The sequence below is a fragment of the Megalobrama amblycephala genome, linkage group LG7 (assembly GCF_018812025.1).
Source record: "Megalobrama amblycephala isolate DHTTF-2021 linkage group LG7, ASM1881202v1, whole genome shotgun sequence".
Classification (NCBI taxonomy): Eukaryota; Metazoa; Chordata; class Actinopteri; order Cypriniformes; family Xenocyprididae; genus Megalobrama; species Megalobrama amblycephala.
Genome location: NC_063050.1, coordinates 12745971 through 12758235, shown reverse-complemented (window position 1 = coordinate 12758235; position 12265 = coordinate 12745971). Strand labels below are relative to the sequence as shown.

At 38.2% G+C, this 12265-nt stretch overlaps 2 protein-coding genes across 10 annotated transcripts in view; both read right to left on the bottom strand.

Annotated features, from left to right (window-relative positions):
• LOC125271688 (sialoadhesin-like) overlaps positions 1 to 12265 on the bottom strand; it is a 105567-nt gene that overhangs the window by 5749 nt on the left and 87553 nt on the right. The window lies entirely within an intron of this gene.
• The window catches only part of LOC125271687 (B-cell receptor CD22-like), a 32151-nt gene that overhangs the window by 4448 nt on the left and 15438 nt on the right, over positions 1 to 12265 (bottom strand). For 4 of the 7 annotated variants that reach the window (XM_048195840.1, XM_048195839.1, XM_048195837.1 and 1 more), the window contains one exon: positions 1356 to 1685. The exons of 1 other annotated variant lie outside the window; for it this stretch is intronic. In XM_048195840.1, coding sequence (XP_048051797.1) covers positions 1356 to 1685 — 330 coding nt within the window. Of the gene's footprint in view, positions 1 to 1355; positions 1686 to 9551; positions 9900 to 10075; positions 10153 to 10471; positions 10636 to 12265 lie in introns of all 7 variants that reach the window. 2 more of the 7 variants (XM_048195844.1, XM_048195842.1) reach the window with 2 other exon arrangements.

Genomic DNA, 12265 nt, shown 5'->3' with positions numbered 1-12265 from the left:
TTTGTACTGTAAATATTATTGACTATTAAAGGTGGGATATTTTTTCCTATTGAAAGAGCGATCTGACATCACAGCTCACTATCAGCAGTTATTTTATCTATGTTTGTAACATTTCTTACATATTTCTGCTCGTTGTAAATCAGATAAAGATAAATTAGCACAGTACCAGTACGAGTGATTGCATGTGTGAATTAGTCACACAGTCTCTCTATTAATTGTGAAGCTGTGGGTTGTAAATAGTTCCTTCAAATGTAGAAAAATATATGCTATAAGTTTTGAGTTTCTAAGCTACTTTAGTGATAATCACAGGACAACTAGTTTCTGCATTCCTCTCAGTGTGTGCGATCTTCACGTTTGCTCAGCTTGAGTGTTTTAAGGGGGAAGTATTAACAGGATTTAAAAAAATGAAATAACCGACATGGGAAAATTTGAATTTCGGTTTCGATTACTTTTCGATTAATCGTCCAGCCCTAGAATCATGTGATAATATTAAAATGATAATATAAAAAACATGAAACAGAAACAGTTACATAATATAATGCTTAATGTTGTCAGTTTCATCACTTCTGACAAACTTCTCTGATATAAGTGAAGTTCCTGAACGTAATTTAGGGAGGATCTTCCAGTCAACAGCCAGAGTTTATAAGCAGCTGCTTACCTCTCTTCAGTCTCAGCTGTTCCAGCACAGGAAACACTAGTGCCACTCGACACCTCTCACCTCTATTCTTCATACCGCTTCAATCTTTCACTCCTTTTTGGGGGGTCATCAAGCATCTGCTGGATATCCTGTATACTACTATATTTTGGACCATGCTAAATCCAACTTGCTGTCCCAAATTTATTCAGCACTTTTTGGGGGTGTATCAGAGCTCGAGTTGAAGCTGCTTCATCGAGCCCCTCCTCAGTGGACAGAAAGCCAAATTAGCTAACCTAATACCCCAAAGATTATATGGGCAAACAAACTCATTAAAGAGCTGTTGTGCCCTGGACCATGTCCTCATTTCATTCCTGTCTCTCCCTGTATTTTCCCGTCATTTACAGTATTTTGTTTGCTGTCTGCAGTGGAGGGGCTCGAGGAAGCAGCTTCAACTCGAGCTTAGATAAACCCTCCAGTGGGATTTCTAATGCTTAGAAGATGAGTCTGTAGCAAGATGTCTGAATTATGTTGGTGGAGATGGGGGGAAGAGAGATTACAATACAGATGATGCCGGAGCAAGGTGAACCGCTGCTTATGCTCCGGCAGTTCATTTAAAAAGATTAGATGGATTCACTCCTCCTGAAATTACACTTAGGAACTTCACTTATGCACTACTCTATATAATAAATGCATAAAGCCAAGAGTTCACTGGTTTTACCTGTGACATCAAGCCAAGATCCAGGAATCACTGTCCATCTTTTATTCTGATAACCTGTAAATCTGCAGTAGTAGACGTGTTTATCAGCTTCTCTTACATTCACCAAAGTGATGCTGTGAGTGTGTTCATATTCACTCTGACACTGAATCCCTCCTCTCTTCTCCTGATCTGAACACAGATCAGGTGATTCTCCAACAGGTTTGGTCCAGAAACCTTTTATGAGTTTATAATTATGTGTTAAAGTACAGGATATTTTCACTGTTGATCCCTTTAATGCACAAACATATGAAGGGCTGTAATTCACTCCCCGATCCTGCAGACCATCAACCCCTGAAACACAGAAATGAGGAAAATAATTAAAGCAGAAATCTTTCATTTTCTTCTGTATTTTTTTCAACACACACCAAAGATTGTTGTACCTTCCAAATGAAATTTGGAAATTCCAAGTGTGTGAAATATTTCACTAATATTAATGAATCAGTTTGTACTCACATCCTACTTTGAGATAAACAGCAGGAGAGATCAGATGATCATGTCCTGTAACGGCACAACTGTAGTATCCAGTATCAGAACGACTGACTGACTGACTGCAGATGAAGCTGATTCTCTGTTCGATCAGTTAATATCTTTCTGTTTCTGTACCAGATGAATGTTGTTTGTTCAGTCAGAGAGCAGCTGCTTTTACATGTCAGAGTGACTGAATCTCCCACTTCTGCTCTCTGCTGTGTCTCCACCTGCAGGTCTGACACAACAACAACAACAACAAAAACAACTGATTCATTGTCAGCAAAGTGAGAGTTCAAAAAAATATTTTTTTATCATTATTTATTTTTTGTTCTAAATGACTTTCTTTTTCAGAACACAAAAAGGGGGAAAAAAAAACATAAAAATGCATATTGTTTCAGAGCATCTTTACAGCATATTAACGCCATGAGAAATCAAATTTTCCTTGATCTTTTGGCATATAAGAGGTCTTTGTATCATTAATACACCATGCAGGATCCATAACTTAAAACGTCCTCATCATCAATAAAAAAGCATTTATATAATCAAGCTGTAAAAATACTTCGTCTGAATCTGAGGTGGCATGTGACGTCACAGGGGCACAATCATTTGCATACGACTGCCTCTGGAGCAAATCAACAACACCTTCTTTTACATCACTGCATCGTTGGCCCCGCCCACATGTGTTCAGCCAATGAGCAGCAGTGGATCTAAAGTAGGCAGTTGTTTACGATAAGATTGTGATAATAACAAGACTGTGAAGCCACACAGATGTTGTGCTGTTCCTGGCTGTGGAAAAACATCATCTTTGCATAAGCTGCCAATCAGATCCCGATGTCAGAGAAAAGGCAGATCTCCAAAGGATAATTAATACAGCCTAAAAAATCACTGGCTGCTCACTACTCTCCCTGGAAAGCATTGCTCGCTCCCACTATCCTTCAAAGGCCAATAACACCATCAAGGATCATACATCACACCAGGGCACCACCTGTTTATTCTGCCCTCAGAAAGATATCCTTAAAGGGATACTCCACCGTTTTTTCATATTAAACTATGTTATTCCCTTAACTAAGACGAGTTGATACATACCTCTCTCGTCTCAGTGCGTGCACTAAATCGCTCCGTCTTGCGGCGAAACTTTGTTAGCACTTAGCTTAGCCCAGTTCATTCAATAGGGGCCAAGCAGAGAAGCTACCAAACACCTCCACGTTTTCCCTATTTAAATACAGTTACTCGAGTAGTGTAACTCGACCTAGGACGGTGACACAAAACAAAACGTTGCACTTTTCTAAGCGTGTAAAATGGATAACTATATTGTATGGCGGAATACCATAGCAAGTGCTCGGGAGCACTTTGACCTTGGCGCAGTAATATCTTCACTCGTGAAAAGTCCTCTCACCGGCCCCCGCTCCCTCTCATTTCCGTCAATAGAACCAACGTGACCTGCACCAGTAGTAATAGTTTGATTAGAGTTGACGAAGTATCAGGTTGTAGGAAGATAGTTTGTGGACAATCATGGTTATAACGTGCATCGTAAAGGGTTGTGATAACAAGGAGAAGGTATATAGTGCCGTCATGTTTCACAGAATTCCAACTCACCACATACAGCGGAGAGCTTGGTTAGCTGCTTTGAACAAGAATCCAAAAACACCGTTGCTGTTCGCAACAGTCACACTTGCACCACCAATTGCTGTTTGCCGTGTTCTTTCGCCGGCTCCGGTCTGTTCTGGTTCGTATCTTTTTTCCCTCTCACGGTCCATAAGAGCTAATTCCTCCTCCGTGTACTCGGGTTCAAACAGATATGGCTCTGGGTCTGCTACAAACAAGTCATAATCATCTACAAAGTCCGCCATTGCAAATGATATCTTGCAGTTTGCTAATAGCACAGGTGGTAAAAGTCACGTTGGTTCTATTGACGGAAATGAGAGGGAGGAGGAGAGGGAGCGGGGGCCGGTGAGAGGACTTTTCACGAGTGAAGATATTACTGCGCCAAGTCAAAGTGCTCCCGAGCACTTGCTATGGTATTCCGCCATACAATATAGTTATCCATTTTACACGCTTAGAAAAGTGCAACGTTTTGTTTTGTGTCACCGTCCTAGGTCGAGTTACACTACTCGAGTAACTGTATTTAAATAGGGAAAACGTGGAGGTGTTTGGTAGCTTCTCTGCTTGGCCCCTATTGAATGAACTGGGCTAAGCTAAGTGCTAACAAAGTTTCGCCGCAAGACAGAGCGATTTAGTGCACGCACTGAGACGAGAGAGGTATGTATCAACTCGTCTTAGTTAAGGGAATAACATAGTTTAATATGAAAAAACGGTGGAGTATCCCTTTAAGAACAAGGACCACAAGATTAAAGGACAGTTTCTTTCCAGTTGAAATCTGGACTTTAAACTCAAAAATGCACTAATGCAGGCAAAGGTCCGTGTTAAAATACTATTCCAGTCACGTTATTCAATTACATCTATTTATTTTATTCTAATCTCTTCTATATTCTAATTATCAGGACTTTAAATAAATGCACTAAATGGGATATTCATGTGAAATACTATGGTAACTTCCCAGATAGCAACATTATGTTGGCCCAGATCCGGCCCACATCTGGCACATGTGGCATGATGATCTGGCCCACATGCTGCACTGAATTATGGTCCTTGTGTGGGCCGCTTCTGTTTGCCAGATCTGAGCCACAAGCAGGCCGCAGCAATGCCACATGTCAGCCAAGAGCAAAGAAATAAACCAGAACTGGACCTTATCTGAGCCACAAAATCTGTGTATATTAAATATAGAGTCATCTCAGCCTTAATAAGCCTGTTATCAAGCAGAATCACTGAAGGAAAGAAGAGAACAGAAAAAGAGACGAGCAGAAACACAAGAACTACAACTGACTTCAGCCACAGCCTTAGATGAAATCAACTGAAGATGAAATACATTTAATCTCTCAAGATCTCAACAGAGGATGATTAAACAACTCCACAAAAAACATTACCAGCTTCACTTGTTACTAACCAGATCGACTTTATTTATGTTAAGCCCAGGATACACTGCACGACTTTAGCAATCCTATAAGATCATTACTTTATCACACTGTGCGACATGGATCTACTAAACTTGGGTACGACATGCATGTAGACTGTACTTTGATGACACCTATTGACTCGTAGGCTACGATACAAGTTTCTATATAAGAATAAAACATGCGATAGTGGTGAACAAAAAGACCGTGCTGAATCACACTTTAGCAGTTGTAGTTTTTGTAGTTTTTTCAAGTGGCGAAAGAAGAAGGGAAAAGAGCTTGAGGTAAGCAAGTGTAAGTTTTAGTGCCATGTCGCGTTGATTTCATGTTGAATTTTTATTGGCTGGTCAGTAGACGTAGGTTGTAGCAGCAAACACTGTGCGATGATCATGCTGAGTTTCTCACACTGTCAGAAAATGATTGTAGGCTATCTTTGGTCACAAGACCGGGAAAACATCTTGACCCTCTCTCACTGTTCGACATAGGACCACCGATTAAGAGCCATGATCACAGAAATCGTCACGATTGTTTCACGGTGGCAATCTTTCATCTGGGACATCCAAAAATCGTGCAGTGTATCCCAGGCTTTAGACATCTAAAGTTGTTATTGAGAATTAACAATGGTTTAACTCTAATGTGTTTCATTTGAAGTCACCATAATAGTGAATAGTGTTTCCATTAGTTGGGCTCTTAACTCTTATTTCACATTTGTCTTTTTTGGCTGGTGTTGTGACAGTGTGTTTGTGAAACACATTTGCAGTAGCAAAGGAAGCTAAAGTAAAATGACATCAGGTGATGATGGTTGTTTGTAGATTGTTTTGTAGTCATCATGAAATGGCCTGGGCCCCGTTTCAATAAGGAGGTTCAACAAACTCTGAGGTGACTTACCCTGAAATGGGAAACTCTGAATTTTCAGTGTCAGAAAAGCTGAATTGAGTTAGTTCAATCGACTCTGAGTTAAGCACGTGCACCACGACTATGAAAAGTCATGATCAATGGAGCTCCGATATTACGATTCACCATGGCAACAGCACGTGACAAAAGGATGTCTGCATACTTCTGAGATAATGCAAGTTTAATTTTTTATCACTGTTATAATATCAGAAGTGAAAACTGGCAGAACGGAAAGTTATTGAACTAATATTCATTTTTATGGTATCCCATAAGCAAAAAAAAAGTTATTAAATTTTTTTATTTTGCAAATTATGTTGTTTTATTTATCATGTAGGCTAAAAGTAGTAGTTCTTTGCAATAAGTGTAAATAGTAATTAGATGCTATTCATATTTTATACTGGCAGATACTATTTGCACCTTAGTATTGTTGTACATTTTTATTGAAAATAATTGCCTTTCTGATGTGATATGTGATGGGAAAAGGGAGAAGATCGAGCTCGGCAGAAGGCGGATTAAAACCCGGTCAATCGCTTCACAAGTCAGCTACCAACATACTGCCTACACCACTGAAGCCATTAAACACATCTGTTGTTTTTAACCTTGTGTGACATTGGTGGGTGAAGCTACTGTAAATTTGCACTTAGTAATAGACACTCAGAAAAATCTGGTCTTCTGTTTGCATTAAGATTATTTTTATTACAACACTGGCAGATATTGATCATTTTACTTAAGTAAAATGCACTAAATATGACTAGAAACATGACTAAATATCTTATATCATTTTCTTATATAAAAAAATCCATCTTGATTTAAGAATTTTTAAAGGAATTTTTTTTTTTGTACTTGAAATAGGACAAAAAATACTAAGTAAGAAAAGCATTTTTGCAGCGTGAATGAATGAACTATTTAAACATCACTTGCACTTTAAAAAAGGGGGAGGAGACCGAACAAAACTCTGGGTTTACCGAAGAAAACCTGCTCCCGACCAGGTTAGGTTCACGGAGTAAGTTACCATGATAACTGACTCTGAGTAGAAGTTACCTCTCTTTCAGAAATGGGCTTGACTTTCACTGCTTTCTCGGGTTTGACATACCTCCCATTCTGAAACAGAAAACCCAGTGTCCCTCATTTCAGGGTTAACAGTTTTCATTTAACCTCCTTTCTGAAACAGGCCCCTGATGTCATTTGAATCTAACAGTTGTGTTGTTCCATTGATGTGTTTACAAACCCTGCAATACTACAGCATGAGTTCCTGCAGAAATCACTTAGAAGATTTTAACAGACAGAAGATTTCAACTGAAGATTCAGTTTGTTATCAGGCTTATGATGACTCTATATTTAATATACATAGATTTTGTGGCTCAAATAAGGTCTTTGCTCTTGACTGACATGTGGCATTGCTGCGGCCTGCTTGTGGCTCAGATCTGGCAAACAGAAACGGCCCACCTAAGGACCGTAATTCATTGCAGCATGTGGGCCATGACCCCGAAGAGTGAATTTTTTCTTTTTCTTCTTTTTTTTTTTTTGATTGTCATTTGTCATATATAATTATAAAATTGTACTGTTTAGTTTAGAGCCTGTTTTGTTGTCATTATAGGTTTTCAAACATCAGTCAGGAGCAGTGCTCTTAATTTCATTGTAGGCAAATACAACGACAATAAATGCTTTCAATTCAATAAATGCTAATTGATCAATTTAGTAATCAGAATAGTAATAAGTGAAGCTGGTAATGCTGTTTGTGGAGTTGTTTCATCAGATCTTCAGAGATTTAATGTCTTTTATCTTCAGTTCATCTAAGATTGAAGAAAGTTGTAGTTTGTGTTCTTATTTCTCTTTCTTTCAGTGTTTGTTCACAGCAGGTGTTTGAATGATTGAAAGAATGTTTCAGGAACATCATACTAACCTTTAAATAACATTCTACTAACATTAAGAAAACTGAACAATTTCATGTTCTTTGAATGTTACAAAACAACGTTCCTAGAATGTTGAATTTTCAAATCAAAATTAAAGCTGCCAGCAGCGATGAAAGGGTTCGTCTTTGACTATAACTGAATGTTGCCATGAAGATGTCTTCAGGCCAGGATTATTATTAAACATGTGAATTTTGGTTTACAACAACTTCCAAGTGTTGCATGATTTAAAGTGTTACTAGCATTTTTGGCACTTAATGGCATTTTTAAATGTGTTTCTGGGAGTGAATTACAGTGTAAAGCGTGCTATTTCCTGTTGCCAGCAGGTGGCGCTATGACTAACTGAATATTTGTATGTAGATGTCTTCAGGTCAGGACTCTTATCACACATGTAAAGTTTGGGGCAGATTGGACACTGCATGTCTGAGTTACTACAGCTTCCTCTCTCATGGCGAAACATGACCGCCACGGACACGCCCTTCAGCGAAAACTCAAGACCTTCACAAATTAGCATTACTAAGGCCTTAAGATTAGACTGACCATATATGATGTTGATCTGATTAAAGCTCTAGGTGGAGTTCATTAAAGTACAATGTCTGGAAATGGTCAAAACTGCAAAAATTTTGCAGAGAAAACTCAAAATATCCCACTTCCTGTTGGGTTTACAGATTTTGCACCCAGGGACTTTTTTGTAGGTATTGGGCTGTTACATGTTTCTACTGAATTTCATACTTATTTTACGTAGCGCGTAAGGCACTTAATTGAAATTTTGTAGGTGGCGCTATGGAAACATTTTGCCACACGTAATTCTGAAACTCAAATCAGACATAAATTTTCACGTTCACTTATGTGTGTGCAAAGTTTCTTGAGTTTTTGAGCATGTTTAGGCCTTCAAAAATGCGATTCATTTCGGAGAAGAAGAATATTTGACCGAGCAATTACAATAGGGTCCTCACACCATCGGTGCCCGGGCCCTAATTAAGTTGAAAGAACGTTTGAGGAACATTATAAGTTATAAAAAACGTTCCTCTAATGTCAAGAAAACTGGACGTTTTTTACGTTCCCAGAACCAACACTGAATATTTTAACTCTCAACAATGAAAATTAAACGAGTAAAACTGAAACACATTAATTAAATTCACTGAAGGAACTTAGTGTATCATTATTATGGACCTTCATCCACACACTTCTGCTGTTTGGAGGAGGGAGGGGTAGAATTGAGATTAAGAGCAACACTTTACATAAAAATAGCATTCATAAGAAATCATGGAACTCCATCTTGACAGAAATAAAAGGCGGCAAACAGGACATACGCTAATGTGCGCATGTCACAAAGTCATTCAGATTGAAAACGCCAACATATTGGATTAGATAACATCTCATGTAAACACTCCACCAAATCTTTCAATCAGAATTAATTTAATAGGAATGATAAAAAAGTGTCCATGTAAACGTGGCCACAGTCTCCTCACAACAAGAAGGTCTCTGGTTCGAGTCTCAGCTGAGCCGGAAAACCTTTCCTTCAGATCTGGTCTCCCTCACAATCCAAAGATGTGTGAATTACAGATGATAAATTGACTAGAGGTGTGAACGTGTGTTTTACTGCCTATGGATGGATCCGTGGCTGAGATTTTATTTTTTACACCTTGTACGGGGGTTCCATGAACATTTATATTGGATGTTCAGATGACGTCAAAAAAAGACGTCATAAAAACTTTCATTCTGTCTCCTCAGTGGATGTCATTTCAACGTACGACTTTTGTGACAAAGATGTTGAAAAGACGTCTACTGGACAGAACTTTGCTTAGTTGGTTGGTGTTTGATGTGTGTGTGTGTGTTTCTCTGGTCTATTTCTGATAGTTCACTAGTTTTACCTGTGACGTCAAGCTGAACTCCAGGAATCCCCGTCCATTTTCCACCATCAATGTTTGTAGTAAATCTGCAGTAGTAGACGTGTTTATCAGCTTCTGTTACATCCGTCAAAGTGATGCTGTAAGTGTCTTTATATTCCCAGTGATACTGAACTCTTCCTGTTTTTCCTGGATCATTTATCAGATCAGGTGATTCTCCATCAGTTACAGCAGGTTTGGTCCAGAAGGCTGTTCTGATCTCATAGCCATAAGGATATGTTAAAGTACAGGATATTTTCACTCTTGATCCCTTTAATGCACAAACATTTGAATGGCTGTAATTCACTCCCCAATCCTGCTGACCATCAACCCCTGAAACACAGAGATGAGAAATGAAGAGACTTTCAGGTGTTTTAAACAAATAACTTTTCACTTTTGACCATTTTTATGTCAGCTGACAGTAAAACACTGATGTCAGTTTGTAAGTGTGAAGATCTCAATCATCTTTAGTTCAAATATCTGTATAGTGAGTGAAACTGAAGACTCACCCGCAGTCATGATCACTACGATCAGAGGAAGAGACTTTATGAGAGACGACACCATAGTGACTTCTGCAATCAGAAAACTGACAATTATCACATTATGAACATCATCTCTATACAACATCACAAACTCTATTTGACAGATAAAGCACATGATGATTTCAGAATAATTCACGGCTCATTGAAGGCTTGACGTGAACTGATGATGTTTCTCATGTCAGGCCTCGTGTGTCTAAAGAGCTTCACACAATATTTACACATGAATCTACAACAGATATTGAGCTTCTGGAGTTCAAATCACTTCATCAGATCAACATTCACCTAAAACAGTTTGATAAATATCAGTCGTAGCCCTACTGAATTATTTTAACTCATAAACAATAATGGTAACAATGTTCTTACCGCTCTGCAGTGTCAGTGTGTCAGTGTCGACGCACAAATGACAAAATCATCATCAGTTTAAGCCGTCAAACGCCTGCAGTTTTCACACTTTATAAAGTGCAGCTAAATGTTGGTCTTCCTCTTCCTGGTGATGTGTGACCGTCATCTCAACTACACAAGAACAACTGGAGAAGAGAGTTAATGTCTCCAGATGTCAAACACAAGCTTTATCTCTGTAGAGCTCACTATTGTTAAATCTTTGTGAGAGAATATGTGAAAGATGTTTGCTTTGAGAAAGAACAGTTAAAGATGTTCATCATGTCTGCAGGAGCGATTGAGCAGCATCAGAGGTCAAGCTTTACACCTCTTAGTTTCACTTCCTCTTTCTCGCACAAACTCTGTTTAACACATGAAGCAGTGGGTGACACACACAATCATGAATAACAGTCTTAACTATCAGCAACTACATTGTGTTTAAGTGGGTCAGTGCCAGTTTCTGACAGAAAACACAAGCACTGCGATACCAGACTGATGACAGATACAGGAAAAATAGTCTTCAAAAACATTAGTACATCACTAACGGATCTATTTAACTCCCTAAAATGGACAAGTGGTGCTCAACGAAGAGCCAAATGACCTCCATCTCCAGCTCTGTGGATCTAATGGGTGGAGGGATGGAGTAATGGGTCGGGTTAGGGTGTGGTTTGACCTTCTAGCTCCGCCCATTACACCAAATTACATTCAGAGAGGAGGAGCTGGACTTCACGCTCCACCCATGGCTCTGCTGTGAACAGCCTCTCAAAATGGAGGAACTAGATTCATTACTCAAACCTTTTCTAGACTTCCATTGACTTTACTGACATCTAGTGGCTAAAAAGATGTAGTGCACATTATTGCCCATTACAGCAGCTGCTTTTTCATCTGATTCTTTTACATGCTGATTTTAGAAGCAATAAAGGTTATCAAAGTTGTATTTTTTCTGTATTGTTCACTATGTGTTTATAAACCAATCATGTTAATAGAATATATGATGATACGTCATATGAATTATAAATATAATGTATTTAAATGCACGAGTCACGTGTTACACAGTCAGGATGGGAGATTAACATCTGCCAAATTCATCTTAATCCACTTTTGAGGCCAAAGCAAAATGGGAAGCAAAAACAAAACAAATATTTTATGTAAACTTAAAACCAACTGACTGTAAAATATGTTTATTTTATCTATTTATTATAAAATTCATTGGATGATTTCAGTAAGAATGAGGCTTAAATCTTACACAATAAGCTAAAACACATTTAACTGTTACATATTCATATAAAATATGTTATCATGTCACACTTCAGAAACATTGAGTAAATGATGATAAAATGTTTAAAATGTGGTCATTTTGCTCTTAAAGTTTAAAATACTGAAGGTGAAAATGAATCCTAGTGACTTGAAACTCAGTTTTTCCCTGATTGCATAAAACACAACTAACAAGATCAGACACTGGTATTAAAACAAACAATGAACATAATATTACAAATAAGTCCAGGTATTCTCATGTAACCACCCACTGTGCCGGAGTGAGAAGAAAATGAAATACAAGGAAGATTTTCTAAATTCTGTTTTTCAAATGATCACCGTTGATGAGGAGTTTAATATAATAGCTATTCCTGTGTGCCGTACCTGAGCGTGTGATTGACTTCCCCATTAAAAAACATTTTTAAAGGCACGTTTATTAATACTTGTTTTTTTTTGTTTGTTTGTTAGGGTTTTTTTTAGGTTTTTTTTTTAAGGTTTTTAATGACTTTATTATTTCTAATGAAA